At 41.8% G+C, this 19,891-nt stretch overlaps 1 protein-coding gene across 1 annotated transcript in view; it reads left to right on the forward strand.

Annotated features, from left to right (window-relative positions):
- The window catches only part of ARHGEF37 (Rho guanine nucleotide exchange factor 37), a 55,109-nt gene that overhangs the window by 7,850 nt on the left and 27,368 nt on the right, over positions 1-19,891 (forward strand). The window contains exons 2-3 of the mRNA XM_082652067.1: positions 10,835-11,031; positions 12,395-12,518. Of these exons, the coding sequence (XP_082508193.1) occupies positions 10,846-11,031; positions 12,395-12,518 (310 nt within the window). The 5' untranslated portion in view covers positions 10,835-10,845. The remainder of the gene's footprint in view (positions 1-10,834; positions 11,032-12,394; positions 12,519-19,891) is intronic.

The following is a 19,891-nucleotide window of genomic DNA, read 5'->3' on the forward strand; positions in this document are numbered from 1 at the left end:
ATGTGCTAGACTGATTTTAGTTCTTAATTGCTTATCACAGGGCATCAAAGAGATCTCAGGACTGAGCATGGACTGGACTATATTGAAAGACATATTTTCCCAAATATGTTCTCCAAGACAAACCTCCTTATCAGACCAGACCAGGAAATGGAACAAAGGCACCCAGCCTGTTCTCCCAGGCTTTTAAGCTGCATTTGTCCTGAGAGTGTTGCAAAGATAGTGGATAACTTAAGCTATCTAATATTTCGTTTGTTTTTAACTTTTTACTTTGAAATAAGTATAGGTCAGCATGAAGTTCCAAGGATAGTACAGAGAGGTTATGTGTATCTTCACCAGGTTCCTCCAGTGGTTACGTCTTATCTCAATAGCAGGAAAACCAGGAAATTGGCATTGATATAATCATGTGTTTGATTGTTAGATGTTGTTTTATCACGTGTGTAGATTTCTGTAACCACCATTTCAATTAAGATGCAGATCTATTCTATCACCATGAAGTTCTCCCTGTGCTGTTCCTTTATTGCCACACCCAGGTGCCCACCACCCTCATCCCTAACCAAGTGACCACTAATCTGTTCTCTGTCTCTATAATTTTAGATGCTTTATAAATGATCACACAGTAAGCTTTTCAGGTTGTTCTGTTTTCAGGCAGCACAACTGGATGGTTCTTGAGGGTATCAGTAGTTCATCCCTTTTTATTTCTGAGTATTCTGTGACCTTAGATATACAACTTTTTTTTTTTTTTAGCCATCCACCTATTAAATTCACTTAATAAAACAACATTTTGGTTGTTTTCAGTTTTTAGCTATTACAAATAAAGCTTTGACGAACATTCGTAGACCGGTTTTTATATAGGCATAAGTTTTCTTCCTCTGGAATAGATGCCCTGGGGTGTGATTGCTGGTAAGTGTATGTTTAGTTTTTAAAGAAACTGACAAACTATTTTCTAAAGTAACTGTACCATTTTACATTCCCATCAGCAATGTATGAGAGATCCAGTTTCTCCGCATCTTTGCCAACATTTCGTATTATATAATATTTTGGGGGGTAACAGCTTTATTGAGATATAATTCACATAATATAATTCACCCTTTTTTTTTGGCCACGCCGCATAGCATGCGGGATCTTAGTTCCTGACCTGCGCTCCCTGCAGTGGAAGCACAGAGTCTTAACCACTGGACTGCCAGGGAAGTCCCTAATTCACCCATTTAAAGTGTACAAATCAATGGTTTTTAGTATATTCACTGAGTTGTGCAACCATCACCACTAATAAGTTTAGAACATTTCACCATCCCCAAAAGAAACCCAGCTACCACACTCCAAATCATTATCCCTTCAGCCCTGGAAACTACTAACCCACTTTCTGTTTCTGTAGATTTGCCTATTCTGGACATTTCCTATAAATAGAATCATCAAGTATGTGGTCCTTTGTGGCTAACTTCTTTCATTTAGTGTAATGTTTTCAAGACCCATTTATGTTATAGCACACATTAGTAGCTCATTCCTTTTCATTGCCAAATAATATATTTTTAAAGAAATAAAAATGTGTTTCTTTCCATTACATGGGCTGTAAACTAAGAGAATAACAAAATGCTGCTACGGAGAAGTTCTGCCAGGCCTGCTTGGAGGTCTGGATTGCAGTTAACCTAAGTGCTATTTTAAATATTTAGCAGTTCTCTATGAAGTATTATTTATGTTTTTTGTTTATTTAGCAACAGTTCTGAGTAGTGGAACCTGAGTAGCTCTCCTGAAATCCTATTGGGATCTTTCTAGAAAAGCAATGCACTGGGTGATGAATGTCAGTGATTCGGGCCAGGGACAGATCAGCAGGCCAAAGGCAGCATTCAGGAGCTGTACTAGAGCTGTGCATCAGATATGTTCCAGGATCTTTATGGGCCTTCTGCCTTCTGAACAACCTTGCTCTCGCCAAACACCTGTATATAAGCACTGATCCATGGGTCAGTGCTTATGACCCAGGACAGAAACTTCTGCTACTAATACATGAAGAGGACCATTTATATATGCAATTACATATTCGTATATGTATCAGCATTGTGAGACAGAGAGGAAGACACATGCATGGGTGCTCATCTTGTCTCCAAGAGCTTAGTGTCTAGCCAGGAAGATGAGGCATAGCCCTAAGTAACCTGAGTACAAGGCTGAATGGGATGCATGTCACTTTAAATATTAGGAAATATTTTAACTGTCCAGAAAAGAACAAAGAGCAAAACAACAAATGCCCATGTTCTTACTACCTAGCTTTGTTTAATTTGAACATTTTTGACATATTTGCTTCAGTTTTTTAAAAACCAAATAAAACATCTCTGATACTCAGCAATGAAAAGGAAGGACCTATTGATAACACACAACAGCTTACATGAATCTCCAAGGAATTACGCTGATTGAATAAAGTCAGTCCCAAAAGGTTATGTATTTATATATGATTCAAATATACATACTGTGTGATTTACATACATTCTTTTTTTTTTAAGCTTTTATTTATTTAATTAATTTATTTATTTTGGCTGCGTCACGCGGCTTGTGGGATCTCAGTTCTCTGGCCAGGGATTAAATCCTGGCCACGGGAGTGAAAGTGCCGAGTTCTAACCATTAGACCACCAAGGAACTACCTACATACATTCTTGAACTGACAAGAGTATAGAAATAGAGAACAGATTCTTATTTGCTGGGGGTTAAAGATGGGATGGGGCTGGAGCCAAGTGGGTAAAAAGGCAACATGAAGGATCCTTAAGATGGAACTGTTCTGCATCTTGACTGTATTGGTGTCAACAACTTGGCTGTGAGATTGTACTATAGTTTTGCCTAATGTTGTCACTGGGGAAGTTGGGTAAAGGATACACAGAACCTCTGTATTATTTCTTACAACTGCATGTGAATCTCTAATTATCTCAGAATTAAAAGGTTAACTTAAAAAGCCCCTCAGGTACCATTAAGTCCCCTTTGATACTCTCCCCAATTCTATTCCTCTAGCTCCCTTTCCAGAGGTCACTTTTATCCTGTGTGGATGGAAATAATCAATAAACAAAGTATAATAGGAATAAAAAAGAGTTTTATTTGGGCTAAACTGAGGACTATAGCCTGGGAGACAGCCTCTCAGATAACTCTAAAGAGCTGCTCCAGAGAAGCATGGTTTTCAGCACAGTTTTACATTATTATGTGGGAACAAAGAACATCAAACAAATCAGGAATATATTCCTTCAGGGTTTCAAAAAACAGATCAGCACGTACACAGTGAGTCAGTATGACTTTGGCTCCTGGGAAAGGAGTCTTATCATCGAAGCAGCACCAGTATTGGTGTTCTAGGAAAGGAGGCATTTAATCTTTATTTTTAACATGGACATTCTTTACTTGTGATCATTGTGCCCTTTTCTTTAATAATTAAAGCAGATATGACAATGTATGTCAGATAGGCCACAAACAGGCTGTTTTAGTTAGCGGAAAATCAAGTTAAATCATGTATAAGCCAGAATGACTTTGCTATACCTCAATATGTGAAAATTTCTTTAATCACTGGGATTTATTGCTAACCACTTCCATGAAAAATTTAATACCTGTGCTACATGTGTATGTGTCCCTAAACAATATCTAGCATTGTTTCACATATTTTAAACTTTTAAAAACTTTTAAATTTTATTTTTTTCTTTTCACATTTTAAACTTTTAAAAATAGTGTCATACTCTGTGTATCCTTCTGGGACTTGTTTATATATATTTTTTCCTGTTTACAGTGTTTGTGAGAATATCCATATTGATACATGAATCTATAGTTTATTTACTTTCAGTGTTGTTCAGAATTCCATTATATGGCTATACCACAAGTTATTTATCTACTTTCATTGGGGCTTTTAGTTTTTTTCTAATTTTTTGTTATTTCAGCAGTGCTGCAATGAGCATTCACGTCTACATTTCTTGTGTGTATGTGGAAAGTTTCCTGAAGGCGAGGTATACCTAGGAGTAGAACTCCTTGGCCTGACTGTGTGAATTTTAAACTTTTCTAAATATTGCCAAGTTGCTCTTTAGGATGGTTGCAACAATTCACATTATCGTACCAGTATATGAGATTTCCCATTCATCTGCAGTCCCACCAACATTTTATTTTATTTTCATATTTTGCTGATCTCTTGGGCATGGAATGGTATCTCATTGTGGTTTTGTTTTGTTTTGCTGCACCACACAACTTGTGGAATCTTAGTTCCCTGACCAGGGATTGAACCTGGGCCCTCAGCAGTGAAAGCATGGAGTCCTAACCACTGGATTACCAGAGAATTCCCTTACTAGGGTTTTAATAATTCGCATTTGCCTAGTTAAGAGTGAATTGAACATCTTTTCATTTGCATATTAGCCATTTAAATTTCTTCTTTTGTGAATTAACTTTTCGTGCTGGTATTAGCCAGGATTTAGTTGGAGATAACACGAAACATTCTATTTTAACCAGAAAGGGATTTAAAAGAGGTCTTGGGACTTCCCTGGTGGTCCAGTGGTTAAGAATCTGCCTGCCAATGCAGGGGACACGGGTTTGATCCCTGGTCTGGGAAGATCCCACATGCCTCAGAGCAACTCAGCCTGTGCGCCACAACTACTGAGCCCGTGCTATAGAGCCCACAAACCGCAACTGCTGAGCCCACGTGCTGCCACTACTGAAGCCCGCACACCTAGAGCCCGTGTTCCACAACAAGAGAAGCCACTGCAGTGAGAAACCCGTGCACCTCAACAAAGAGTAGCCCCTGCTTGCCACAACTAGAGAAAGCCTGTGCACAGCAACGAAGACCCAGCACAGTCAAAAATAAATAAAGAAAAATTAAAAACATAAATAAATAAAAGATGGTCTTAAGAGCTTACCAAATTGGTGGAAGGCCTGGAGAAGCAGTCCACAGAATGGGCCTTAGGAATGAGTCCCAGGGACTTCCTTGGTGGTCCAGTGGTTAAGACTCTGCACTCCCAATACAGGGGGCATGGGTTCAATCTCTGGTTGGGGAACTAAGATCCCGCATGCTACATGGTGCGGACCCCCCCCCAAAAAAAAGTAATAATACAATAATACAGCTCCAAAGCTGCTCCAAAGAAGCCACTACCCTCTGTAACAATACAGAAACTGAAGAATTGGGAAGCTGCTGCCCCTACTGCTGGCTTCAAGATTCTATGACTTTAGCTACAATCTGTTGCCAGAACTATTGATTTCAGAACAATGCAGTACCTGCCCCATTAAATAGTTACTTCAAGCGTCACTTCTCTTCCTACTTATGTAATTTCTAAATTCTGGCTCACATGAGATCATCTGATTGGTGGAATCTTACAATCTTAGCTGCAAGGGAGTCTGGAAAGCTGGGTTTTAGCTCTCCAGTTTCAGCATTACAGCAAGATCTCATAGGAGGAGGTTAAAATTGACACTAAATGAACTTAAACACTGTATTTGCAACCATATCCTTTGTCTATTTTTCTTACAGATTGCCTTGTTTTAATGATTCATAGAAGTTCTTTATATAGTCTAGGTATTAAACTTTTGTCGGTTGTATTCACTACAAATATCTTCTGATCTAAGGCCCCTCTTTTCCTTTTTATTTTAGAATTGTTTATGAACAGAACATTCAAATATTATTGTAGTCAGATTTATCAATTTTTTCTTTGGGGGTTTGTACATTTTATGTCTTGTTGAAAAAAATTCTTCTTATCTAGAGAGTTTAAAAATATTTTCCCATTTTCTTCTAAGAATTTAGAGTTTCACATTTAACATTTAGGTCTTTAATCCATCTGGAGTTTATTTGGTGTGTGCTGTGGGATTGCATTTGTTTATTTATTTTTTATAGGGGAGGCCAGTTATCTCATGGACCATCCTTTTCCCAGTGACTTATAATGACACTTACGTCATATATCAAGTTTCCATATTTACTGTGGTCTGCTTCTGGGCTCTCTAATCTGTTCTACTGATCTGTTTGCCCCTGTGTCAATACAATACTTTAAAATTATTATGACTTTCAAATGTATCTAGATATCTGGTAGGACAGGCCCCCCCACCTTGTTCTTCAGAATTGCCTTAGTCATTCTGAGCCTTTTTGTCCATATATATTTTAGAATCATTGTATTATGTTCTACTACAAAAAAACCCAAACCCCCAAACCCTATTGGGAGTTTTATTGAAATTGTATTGAATCAGTTTGGGTCAATTTTCATCTTTATGATATTAACTTTTCCTATCCATGAACATAGTATATCTCTACTTGTAACTAGTTCTTTTTTGTGGTTTTGTTTTTGTTTTTATTTTTTCAGGCTGTGCCGTGTGGCTTGTGGGATCTTAGTTCTTGACAGGGATCAGACCTTCCCTGCAGTGGAAGCTCAGAGTCCTAACCACTGGACTGCCAGGGAATTCCCAGCTAGTTCTTAAATATATTTAGATAAGTGTTTATAATTTTCTTCATAAAGATCTTGTACATCTTTTTTTTTTTTGGAATGCGTAGCTTGTGAGACCTCAGTTCCCCAACTAGGGATTGAACTTGGGCCACGGCAGTGAAAGCCTGGAATCCTAACGACTAGGCCACCAGGGAACTCCCCATCTTTTGTTAAATTAAGATATTTAGGAAGGAATAAATATTATGTGTTATTATTAAATCTTTTTATTATTATGCTGCTATTTTTCCTTAAATTGCACTCTTAAAAATTGTTGTTGGTATACACAGGAATATGATTTATTTTTGAATATCGATCTCCAGCAAAATTGAGGAATTCTCACTTTTTCTTACATTTAGTTTTTAGTTCACTTCAAAGCTGTAATTTAAAGAGACGGATAGTTCTACATTTGTGATGAGAAAGAGAGACAGGTGATTCTGCAACATTTGTTATGAAAAGCAGCCTGTCCTCTTCTCTTTCCTGCTCCAGCCACTACCAGGCAATTCCTTCTGTTGTTTTCAGCTGATTGTTTTATAACACATATATACTGCTCTTTCTTGAGCTTTTGATTTAGACATTGTTCTTTAATTTCCACTATGGATGATGAGGCTTTAGCTCATTTTTTCTCCCTCTCCATCACCCTGTCCTCTCGGTACATAATATGAATTAGATCACTTGTATTATTACTTGTGTGGTTTCTATTTATAACTGAATCGGGTAGTGACACATAATTTTATCTTTTCTGCACAATTTTTTTAATAAAAATTGTTATAACAATTGTTTTTTTGTTTGTTTGTTTTTTGTGGTACGCGGGCCCCTCACTGTTGTGGCCTCTCCCGTTGCGGAGCACAGACTCCGGACGCGCAGGCTCAGCGGCCATGGCTCACGGGCCCAGCCGCTCCGTGGCATGTGGGATCTTCCCGGACCGGGGCACAAACTCGTGTGCCCTGCATCGGCAGGCGGACTCTCAACCACTGTGCCACCAGGGAAGCCCATAACAATTGTTTTTATTTGTTGGTTTGTTTCTTAGTTTCGTATGTCTTATCTGTGTAATTTTTTTTAAAAAAATATTTATTTATTTAGGCTGTGCTGGGTCTTAGTTGTGGCATGCAGGATCTTTAGTTGCAGCATGCAGGCTTCTTAGTTGCAGCATGCTGACTTTTTAGTTGCAGCATGCGGACTCTCAGTTACAGCATGTATGCGGGATCTAGTTCCCGACCAGGGATTGAACCCAGGCCCCCTGCCTTGGGAGTGCGGAGTCTTACCCACTGGACCACCAGAGAAGTCCCCGTCTGTGTAATTATGCCTACATAAGGACCACATTCTCTACTGATTCAATAAATTTGTTCTCAAGACATTCTAATACTCTAGCGCAGATTGTTTGCTGTCTGTCTGTCACCAACAGTCAAACTCAGAATTTCGTTTCACCTATCCTAGGGATTTCCTCAGCCTCTCTCACATATTAGATCACCAGTTCCCTGTATCTTGTATCGTGATTTCTTTATTTTGGTGGAACATAGTTTCCTGACAAGGAAACTATAAGGTAAATTCTCCAGGACTTCAAGGTTCTGAAATTTCCTCTCAGTGTGTTTAGATGTGATTTTTTTTTTTAAACTTATCCTGCTTGGGACTTGTACTTCCTAGACCTAAGAATTCATATCTTTTATAAATTCTGGACAATTATGAGTCTCATCTCTTCATATATTGCCTCTTCTCACTCTGTTTATTCTTGTCTTCTGGAACACAGATTAGGTACATGATCTTCTTATTTCAATATCCAGATCCCTTAATTCTCTTTCATATTTTCCATGATTTTCTCTTTCTTTTTAGCAGTCTGGATAATTTCTTTGGATCTATATGCCCCTTTACTATTTTTCCTGAGTGTTTAAACTGTCCATTTAGTTTTTAATGTCAAAGACTAAATTTTTAATTTCTTTAAGTTCTGCTTGGTGCGTTTTTTTTGTTTTGTTTTGTTTTGTTTTGCGGTACGCAGGCCTGTCACTGTTGTGGCCTCTCCCGTTGCGGAACACAGGCTCCGGACGCGCAGGCTCAGAGGCCATGGCTCACGGGCCCAGCCGCTCCGCGGCATGTGGCATTTTCCCAGACCGGGGCACGAACCCGTGTCCCCTGTGTTGGCAGGTGGACTCTCAACCACTGCGCCACCAGGGAAGCCCTGCTTGGTGCTTTAAAAAATCATACCGGGGCTTCCCTGGTGGCGCAGTGGTTGAGAATCTGCCTGCCAATGCAGGGGACACAGGTTCGAGCCCCGGTCTGGGAATATCCCACATGCCACGGAGCAGCTAGGCCCGTGAGCCACAACTACTGAGCCTGCGCGTCTGGAGCTTGTGTTCTACAACAAGAGAGGCCGCGACAGTGAAAGGCCCGCGCACCGCGATGAAGAGTGGCCCCTGCTTGCCACAACTAGAGAAAGCCCGCATACAGAAACGAAGACCCAACACAGCCAAAATTAAAATTAATTGATTAATTAATTAAAAAAAAAAGAAGTAAAGCAAACCAAGTAGAATTCAAAAAAAAAAATCATACCGGTCTTTATTTTTTGTACATCTTTTCTTTTCCTCCTTATTTTATAGTTTCTATTTGATAGTTTGATTATCTGATGTTCTTGGGTCTAATCCTGCTCTTTGTTGTCTCTGATGATGTGCACTTACACTGGAGTTCTTGTAATTTTGGATTTTAAGCTCATCTTCAGGACAGGGTTATCTCTTAGAGTACCATGTGGCCTAGGTTAAGGATGTGTCCTCCTGGAGACATTTTATTTTTTCTGTGGGTACTCATAATAGCACTATTCCAGGACTTGGTTTTTTGTTTATTTATCAGCATTGAGCTCCTTGGACCACATGTGTAGTATACATCTGAACCTACAACCCAGTGAAAGCAGGCCTGTTGTTATGAATTTTCAGAAAGGACTTTTTCCTTTACTCAGGACCCAAGGCAAGATGCAGCAACATCTTTGTCATCTTCTGTGTGGGTAGGGAGACTTTTTTTTCTAATCCACCATTTCACTGGCGTGCTTGAGGGATCCCAGTTCTGGAGAGAAGCTTGCTTCCTGATTCTGCCTGGGCACTGATGCCCAAGTCTCTGGATCACAGAGCTGGGCAGTGCCCTCTTCCCTGCCCATCCTGTCCACTTTGGCTACAGCTGCATCAGCTTAGCTGCTCCTGATCTGGTTTTCAGCTCCCTGTTTGGGGATCCCTGCTGATTTCCTTTACTTTCTTTCTTTTTTTTTTTTTTTTAATTATTTTTGGCTGCTTTGGGTCTTCGTTGCTGCGTGCAGGCTTTCTCTAGTTGCGGCGAGCGGGGGCTACTCTTCGTTGCAGTGCACAGGCTTCTCATTGTGGTGGCTTCTCTTGTTGCGGAGCACAGGCTCTAGGTGCGCGGGCTTCAGTAGTTGTGGCTCATGTGCTCTAGAGCACAGGCTCAGTAGTTGTGACGCACAGGCTTAGTTGCTCCGCGGCATGTGGGATCTTCCCGGACCAGGGCTCGAACCCACGTCCCCTGCATTGGCAGGCGGATTCTTAACCACTGTGCCACCAGGGAAGTCCCTCCTTTACTTTCTTGCAAGCCTTGCCATGCAGTGAAAAGGAAGTTTGTTATAGCTGATCTAGCATTTCTAGGTGTTCTGTAGTAGGGAGATTTTTTTTGTCCACAGTATTGCCATTTGTACTTTTTAAACTTAGAGATAAAGGAGAAAAGTATATCTGGCTGGGAGGATCAGCAAAGGCCTTAGAGATGAATGTCAGAGCATAGGGACATTGGAGGGGTCACAGCAGGTGCAAAAGCATGGAGGCAGGAAATGACCATGCAGGTATGGAGAAAAGCACATAACTTTCTTTCACTGGAGTGTGTCAGGGAAGAGGAAAACGAAGTCAGAGGTAGACCACAGAGCAGCAGATGGCTATTACAGTCTCACAGCAGAGAATACCAGGATCACAAGCTTTGTTTCAGGAAGTTTAAACTGGAAGCATATCCAGGATGAATGGATGTGGGTGGCAGCAGGTGGGAGAGGGGTGTGGATTTGAAAAAATGATCCTGGAAGCGGTGGAAATAGTCCAGGCGATAGGTAGTATGGCCTGAATGGGGTAGTAGTGGGTAGAGAAGGAGGGCGAGAGAGACTCAGCTGAACCAGATAAAGAAATCTAGGTCAAGAGCTGGGGGGAAAATAGAAGAAAAGCCAGGCAAGCACATTGTCTGAATCCTGGGAAATGAATTTAAAATGTCAACAATTATCTGAGCTGCGTTCTACCTTTTAAAATTGTTCAGATACTGCCCACAAATGCTTACACGCAGTTCATCTTGACTCTGTAGGCAGCTAAAGATGTTTTTAGGCCATCTGATGGACAGTTGTCTTTGGATTAGGGACAGCATGTCCCAATAGAGCTCCCAGAAGTAAGTCCGGATGTGTTTGTCTTTCCCAGAACCTGCTGACATGACTGATCATGGGGATGATGAGCTGTCCTCTAGGACAGGGAGTCCAGATGAGGAAGGTCGGGTCCCTGAGGAGAGATCCTTGCTGCATCAGAGTCTGGCCGTCAGGGAACTCATCGACACCGAGGTCTCCTACTTACACGTGCTCCAGCTCTGTGCCTCGGACATTAGGAGCCACCTGCAGCAGGTACCTGGGTGGGGCCACACTCAGCCTGTCTTTATAGGGGCAAGTGTGGGTCCCAGCTCCTGAAACCTCACATCTGTTCCTGGTGCAGGCTTGATGGAGGGGAAAGTGTGGTGGATGTGAAGTCACCTGGACGTAAGCCCCGGTACTTCCACTTACTGGCCCTGCAACCTTCAGCAAGGCTTTTAACACCTTGGAGCCTTAGTATATTCATCTGCTAAATGGACAGAGAGTACTCACCTCAGAGAATTAAGTGAACTAATGGATAAAATAGCCCTTTATTAAGTTTAGAACAGATTATTTTAAGTGACCTATTTCTAATTGTCTCATTTGGAGGGTGGTAACATGGAAAAGTTATCATTATGATGGGTTTCTATTTTAGTGTTAATTTTTTACATCTTTTTCCCCCCGATTTCAGAAATAACACAGGCTGTCTCTCTAAAATGTCAAGCATCCCCTAGCATGTAAGGTACATAAGGGGAAAGGCTGTTTAGTTCAATGTATCCCAGTTCTTGACTCGTAAACAGTGGACTTCAACTAGTGTTTATTGAATGAATGAAATAATCAAATAGGTAATGTAGAAGGTGAAAGCCCTCTCATATTTCACCCTCTAGAAATTAGGATTTTTCTCTGTAGGCATTAAACAAACAAATATAGATTGTTACTTATTTTATTTGTTGTTTGTTTGTTTTTGGCTGCACCAGACGGCTTGTGAGATCTTAGTTCCCTGACCAGGGATCGAACCTGGGTCCACAGCAGTGTTGGGGTTAAGACAGCCCTAGTCTTAACCGCTGGACTGCCAGGGAAGTCCCTGTTACTTATTTTAGTAAAAATAAGAGCATACTCTATTCTTCTACAGTTAGCTTTTCCCACTTGATTGTGCATCCAGGACGTCTGTCTCTATATATATCCTATATATGTTCATGCACATATATAGATGTCCTGCATCCTTTTTAACAGTGGGATAGCTTAGTTCATAGGGAATGGAGTTCAGAATATATCTCAAGGTAATGGTGGTAGGTGCCAAGTATGTCAGAGCTGGAAAGAAGTCCAACTTCCCACACTTATATGACAGATGGGGAAAATGAGAGAAGAAAAATTATAGTTGGCAGCAGACCTAGGATAATACAGTTCAGCTTTCCTTTCATGCTGAGCACTTCGTCTCTCTCTCTCTCTTCTTGTAGAGTAATGAAAATACCTAATTATAAAACTTCAAAGTCCTTGCAAACATTCCACTGGGACAGTCTTCCCAAGAGTGGTGGAACCCCAATGATGTGACTGTTCCGGACTACTGTCCAAAGCCTCCAAAAAAAGTCACTCTACTGAACTCCTAAGCGACCTCCCATGGTGCCTTTGTTCCTTCCAGCTGCCGCAGGGAGATCTGGATGTCCTGTTCTCAAATATCGATGATATCATCAAGGTGAACAGCAAATTGCTTCATGATCTGCAGGAGACAGCCTCCAGGGAAGAGGAACAAGTGCAGCTGATTGGTAAGCAAAATACCAGGCAGTTAGCAGCCTGAGATTCCTGAGGAATTGGTCTTGGCATGTGATCATTGCTGTATTTTCTCCAGCATTCCAGGGAAATGCAGCTCAATGAGAGGCTGTTTTGGGGATCCCTGAAATATAGCATGTCAGAGCTGGCAGGACCCTCAAATAACATCCAGTCCAACCCCATCACTACAGATGAAGAGACTGAGGCCTAGAGACAGGGAGGACATCCTAATGGACACAAAATTGGTTAGTGGAGTGGCTGAGACTTTCTTCTGGGATTCTTTCACACTCATTCATTCAACAGTTATTTACTGAGCCCCTGCAGTGTGCCAGTCACTGTGCTGTGTGTTGGGGTCACAGCATCAACCAGAGGGTCCAATCTTCTGTTCTCATGGGTTAACAAGTTAGCGAGAGAGACAGATGACACACAGATAAACAGGAGAATTTTAAGTAGTAATTTGTAATTTAAAGAATTACAATTTTAGTAACGTTTGAGAAAAGAGAAGGCCTCCTGAGGAGAGGACACTTGAACTGAGAGCTGTTAGGGAGGAGCCAGCTATGAGAAGATCTGGAGGGAGAGTAGAGAGAAGAGCTATGCAAAGGCCCTGAGGCAGGGGTGAGCCTGGGAGTTTTGAAGGACAGGCAGAAAGAAGCCTGGTGTGGCTCCAGGGGAATGAGTGAGGGGAGAGTATTAGGAGATAAGATAGCAGAGGCAGAGAAGGACCAGATCCTGCAGGGTGTTCTAGGTCTTGGTAAGTAGTGTGGATTTTATTCTACATGTGATGAGAAGTCATTGGACAGTTTTGAGCAGGGAAGTGATATCAGATTTGTTTTTCAAAGATCCCCTTGGTAGCTGTGGACAATGGATTGTGAGAGGGTAGCAAGAGTGGAAGTAGCGAGACCAGCTGGTGGCTTTACCTCCACCTAGGTGAGAGATGAAGGTAGACTCCTAATTCTGAAATGGTTAGGATGACCAGACGTAAAGAAGGAGGAACAAGTGGGTATAAACCTCATCCCTGTCTTCTGCAGTCTCTTCGCATCTGCTTGACAAAATTTCTGTGGTCAAGGGTTTTCAAGTGGAGTCAGGCGACAAGGGTGAATGGTGTTAGGCAGAAAAGAGGATGAGGTGGGGGCATCCACCCAAGTCACGCTGGTCTTTACACCCCCAATCTTCTACCCTTTCTTAGACATGAATGATGATGGTGGGGATTAAAAATAACAAATATACACATTTTGAAAAAGCCAACTTTCTGAGTGTTCATTAAATGACCAGCACTCTTCTGATGTACATGTATTAACTCATTTAATCCTCACAAGAACCCTGAATGGTAGTTGCTATCATCTTATTTCCCAGTTGAAGAAACTGAGGCACAGAGAGAGGAAGTAATCTGCTTAAGGTCATCCAGCTACTGTCAGAGCCAGGAGGATGTGCATTGCGGCAGGTGGCCTCTGGAGCCCGTGCTCTCAACTACTGCACTGAACAGCTTCCATGCAGTAGAGAGTGGGATTGAAGCCTGTGTATAGTGTGTTTACTATTCTCCTCAAATTATGATTCTCCATTAAAACAGCAATGTGAAAGAGTGACTATTTCTTTTAAATAGAGGAATATTTAAATGCAAAATTAAGGAACAAGATTTTTTTTTTAAGTATCTGGGTAGATATTCTTACCTTTTATCATTTTATCCTTATTTCTGTTAATAATTACCACTTATTTGAGAGGAAATTGTTATAACCTCAGGTTGAAGACAATCCAAGGTTCTGGGGACTCTGAGGTTAGCATCTTCTGTTGCTATGGGTTCTAGGGTCCACTAATTCCTTGTTAAGGGTCCTCACTTATCCATCTCTGCCTTCCTGCTTGATCTGCAAAGAGTCAAGGTGCTGCTTTGTCTTCTGAGCGTACCTGGTAATATCTCCATTCCCTGCCTTCACTACTTCCCTGGTGGAGTTGCCACATAAAATACAGGATGCTCAATTATATTTGAATTTTACATAAGCAATGAATAATGTTTTAGTATAAGTATATCCCACGGGACATTTGGGACATACTTATACTAAAATATTCTTCATTATTTATCTGAAATTCAAATTTAACCGAGCATCTTGTATCCCCCCCTCCCTAATTTGGCAAACCTATTCCCTGGCCTTTACTGAGTCTACAGAAAATAGCCTCCTCATCCTCTGCCTCTTGTGGTTAGCCAAAAAGAGGTGCAAAGAATCCACATAGCTTTTCTTCTCCTAGGTTCAACTTTGTGCCTAATCAAGGCTGAGCTGGCTCCTACCAGTTCTCTCTATTCCCCTCTCAGCCCCCAGGCCCTGCTATGCAAGGAAGACCCTTTTCCCAATTCCATAGCCACGGCATTTTAAATTTATTTATTCATTTATTTATTTTTGGCTGCGTTGGGTCTTCATTTCTGCGCGCAGGCTTTCTCTAGTTGCAGCACGCGGGGGCTACTCTTCATTGCGGTGCATGGGCTTCTCATTGCTGTGGCTTCTCTTGTTGCACAGCATGGGCTCTAGGCATGTGGGCTTCAGTAGTTGTGGCACGTGGGCTTAGTAGTTGTGGCTCACGGGCTCTAGGGCGCAGGCTCAGTAGTTGTGGCGCACAGGCTGCGTTGCTCCTCGGCATGTGGGATCTTCACGGACCGGGGCTCGAACCTGTGTCCCCTGCGTTGGCAGGCGGATTCTTAACCACTGTGCAACCATGGAAGTCCCAGCACCAGCATTTTAAAAGATTTTTGGACCTTGGGCGTGAACCTCCCAAGTGAGTCAGGTTCTGTGTTCTTATAAATGATTCCAAACACGATGCAGATGTTCACAGGAGTTCCCACACAGGGTCCTATCATGGGAAGGCATCATGCTGTAGTCCAGAGTTGTCTAAAAGAAATGTAGTGTGAGCCAAATTTAAAGTTTTTGAGTAGCTACATTAAAAAAACTAAAGCAGGTAAAATTAATTTTAATGATATATCTCGTTTAACCCAATGTATCCAAAATAATATTTCAACATGTAATCAATATAAAACTTATTCATGATACATTTTACTTTTTTTTTGGTACAGTCTTTGCAATCTGGTGTCTTTCACACTGACAGTACATCTCAGTTGGGATTCTCCATATTTCAGGTGCCCAGTAGCCATCTGTGGCCGTGGCTTGCAGGTTGAGTGGTTTAGAGCAGGGGCCTTGGAGTCTGACTCGCAAGGTTCTGCCACCCACAGCTCCTTCATGTCTCTGAGCTTCAGTTTCATGCCTTCTGCATGAAAATAGTACCCATTTCTGTGCCAGCCATGACTGTGGGTACCTAACATGTAGTAGCCCTTTTTATTCTCATGACACTGTTACTTGTTGATTATTATTATTATTATCCCCATTTTACTAAAGGAAAACCCGAGACTCAGAGAGGTTAATTAACTTTCCTAAGGTCACACAGCTTGACCAGGCTGAGTCATGATTTGAACAGCTCTTTCAGACTACAGCCCCAGCTCTTGGCCTTCCTGCCTCCCTTTCTCATTTCTCCCAACTAGAGGTAGAGTACCGTTTTGATACTGGGAGTAACTCTTTGCTGCTGTGACTTCTTTCCAATCTGTGACTAAGGAAGGGCAAGAGGAGAGGAAATAAGTCTTTGGTGCCCCAAGCATTCCTGCCTGTTGGACAGCTCTGCTCTCTGCTCTACGGGAGTTTGCCTTCCTCCACCCTTCAGTTACTGAAGTGCCCCTGCCTCTGGCCATGTACTGGTATGGTAAGGTTTCTTTGGCATTAGTTGCATTTCTGCAGAATCACCCTAGTAATGAAGAATATGGGAACTGCCCTAGGTTTTAGGGCTATGCCCAAGCTATCTCTTAGTGGGATCATCTCTGCAGCTGGCTGATCTCCCTATCATACACATTCTCCCTAGCTGCAGTTTCAGGTAATCTTTCCTGGTCATGTTCTCCCTTGTTCTGGGGGCTTCTCCTGAGAGAGTTCTCTCTGAGCGTTGGCTTGACCAGCACTGGGGAGAGGGTTTGGTTCCTGGGGTGGGAGTCTTGCTGTGGGAGTCTTTGTTGAGAGCTGGACGACGCTGGCCTAGGTATCATCTGATGTGTCTCAAGGGGGGGCCTGTTGTATTTCACGGGTACAGTGCACAGCATTAGCAAGCAGTAGGGTCACCTGGGCTTCCCGTGGTCCGTGGCTTACTTGCCCTTTTGTGACTAATACATTTCTCTTCGCCCTCACCACTTTCCCCCAGATAGACAACCAAATACTCTTGCCTGGGTCTTTTTAGTAGCCATCTAATAGCTATTCCTATTTCCATTTTGACTTCTGGTTTAGTCTCAGCATAGTATAGCTCTAATAGACTTTATTTTTTAGAGCACTTTTAGAGTTACAGAAAAATTAAGTAGAGGGAATTCCCAGTGGTTAGGACTCTGCACTTCCATTGCAGGGCACAGGTTTGATCCCAGGTTGGGGAGCTAGGATCCCACAAGGCGCACAGCATGGCCAAAAAACAAAACAAAACAAAAGCAAAAAAAAACAAAAAGAAAAAATAAGTAGGGACTTCCTTGGTGACGCAGTGGATAAGAATCTGCCTGCCAATGCAGGGGACGTGGGTTCGATCCCTGGTCTGGGAAGATCCCACATGCCGTAGAGCAACTAAGGCCGTGTGTCACAACTACTGAGCCTGTGTGCCACAACTGCTGAAGCCTGTATGCCTAGAGCCCATGCTCCGCAACAAGAGAAGCCACTGCAATGAGAAGCCTGCACACCGCAATGAAGAGTAGCCACAACTAGAGAAAGCCCACATGCAGCAATGAAGACCCAATGCAGCCAAAAATAAATAAAATTAAATCTGTAAAAAAAAGAAAATTAAGTAGAAAGTACAGAAAGCTCCCATGTACCCCTCCCCCCACACAGTTCCCCCTATTATTAACACCTTGCCTTAGTGTGGTACATTTATTATAACTGACAAATGAATATTGATATATTATTATTGACTAAAGTCCATAGTGTACATTGGGGTTCACTCTGTGTGTTGTTCAGTTCTGTGGGTTTAGAATAATGTATAATGTACGACGCCACCATTACAGTTTCATACATAGTTTCCCTTATCTAAAAATCCTTTGTGCTCTGCCTGTTCATCCCTCCCCCAACCCCAACCCCTGGAAACCACTGCTCTTTTTACTGTCTCCATAGTTTTACCTTTTCCAGAATGTCATATTGCTGGAATCATACAGTATGTAGCCTTTTCAGAGTTGCTTCTTTCATCTAGTAATATGCATTTAAGGTTTCTCAGTGTTTTTTCCTGGCTTGATATCTCATTTCATTTTTATCACTGAATCATACTCCATTGTATGGATATAGTACAGTTTATTTATCCATTCACCTACTGAAGGACAAGTTGGTTGCTTCCAGGCTTTGGCAATTATGAATATAGCAGTTATAACATTAGCATGCAGGGTTTTGTTTTTTTTAATAAATTTATTTATTCATTTATTTATTTTTGGCTGCGTTGGGTCTTCATTGCTGCGCGCTGGCTTTCTCTAGTTGTGGCGAGTGAAAGCTACTCTTCGTTGCGGTGCGCGGGCTTCTCATTGCTTCTCTTGCTGTGGAGCACAGACCCCACGACACGTGGGCTTCAGTAGTTGTGGCACACGGGCTCAGTAGTTGTGGCTCGCAGGCTCTAGAGCGCCAGCTCAGTAGTAGTGGCGCACGGGCTTCGTTGCTCTGTGGCAAGTGGGGTCTTCCCAGACCAGGGCTCAAACCCATGTCCCCTGCACTGGCAAGCGGATTCTTAACCATTGGTCCACCAGGGAAGTCCGCGTGCAGTGTTTTAAAAAGTCTTTTATTTAAAGTTTCTTTTTTGTTGTAGTAAAATATATATAACGTATAAAATTTACCATTTTAACCATTTTTAAGTGTATAGTTTAGTGACATTAAGTACAGTCACATTGTTGTTCCACCATCACCACTGTTCATGTCTAGAACTTTTTCCTCATCCTAAACTGATGACCAGCCCCTGGTGGCCACTATTCTACCCTCTGTCTCTGACTACTCTAGGTACCTCATATAAATGGAATCATATAGTATATGTATTTTTGTAACTGGTTTATTTCACTTAGCATGATGTCTTCAAGGTTCTTTTTACACTTATTATCTTGAAATAATTTTAGACTTATAGAAAAGTTACAAAAATAATACAGAGAGCTCCTATATACCCTTCTTCCAGCTTCCCCTAATTTTTACATCTTACATATCCATAGTGCAATTATTAAAATGAGGAAATTAACATCAGTGCAATACTATTAACTCTACAGACCTTATTCAAATTTTGCCAGCTTTTTATTTTTCTATGCTGGGTCTTTGTTGTGGTGCGTGGGCTCTTTGTTGCGGCAGGCTTCTCTCTAGTTGTGGCACGCAGACTCTCTAGTTGTGACACACGGGCTTAGTTGCCCCGCAACATGTGGGATCTTAGTTCCCCAACCAAGGATTGAACCCGCATCCCCTGCATTGGAAGGTAGATTCTTAACTCCTGGACCACTAGGGACGTCCCACCCATTCATTTCTTTTTTTTTTTTTAAATAAATTAATTGTAGTTATTTATTTATTTTTGGCTGCATTGGGTCTTCGTTGCTGCACGCAGGCTTTCTCTAGTTGCAGCGAGTGGGGGCTACTCTTTGTTGCAGTGTGTGGGCTTCTCATTGCAGTGGCTTTCTCTTGTTGCGGAGCACAGGCTCTAGGCGCTCGGGCTTCAGTAGTTGTGGCATGTGGGCTCTAGAGCACAGGCTCAGTAGTTGCGGTGCACAGGCTTAGTTGCTTCGTGGCATGTGGGATCTTCCCAGACCAGGGATCTAACCCTTGTCCCCTGCATTGGCGGGCAGATTAACCACTGCGCCACCAGGGAAGTCCCTCACCCATTCATTTCTTTATTCAACTATTTATATAAGTATAAACTCATGAATATTTACTTTATTCCATGAGTCAGAATCCAGTACTATTAATATTCATTTTCTTGCTCAAATTTTACCAGCTTTGGCCATAGGGAACTCTTTCAAGTTGGCACCTGTGTCCTTTCAGTATGTCTCCAACAATTTGTGAGCACTTTCTTACTTTCTGGCCCCACAAGATGTTCTAGGCTCATCTTGTATTTTCCTTGCCTCATCCTTGGAATCAGCTTTTTTCCTAGGAGCTTTGGTTCCTACCTTTGGAGAATGGTATTTAGACACCAGGTTCTAAGATCTAGGTGTGCTCATTGCTCCTGGGGTGTCATTGTTTCTAGGCCCTCTTAGCTGACAGAGTTAGGAAATATATGTATATATACCAACACATGCATGTACACATATCTACATTTCCTTCTGTATCTGTCCATCCATATTTATGTATTTAAAATATTTAAAACCATG

The sequence above is a fragment of the Grampus griseus genome (genome assembly GCF_964374135.1).
Source record: "Grampus griseus genome assembly, chromosome: 3".
Taxonomy (NCBI): domain Eukaryota; kingdom Metazoa; phylum Chordata; class Mammalia; order Artiodactyla; family Delphinidae; genus Grampus; species Grampus griseus.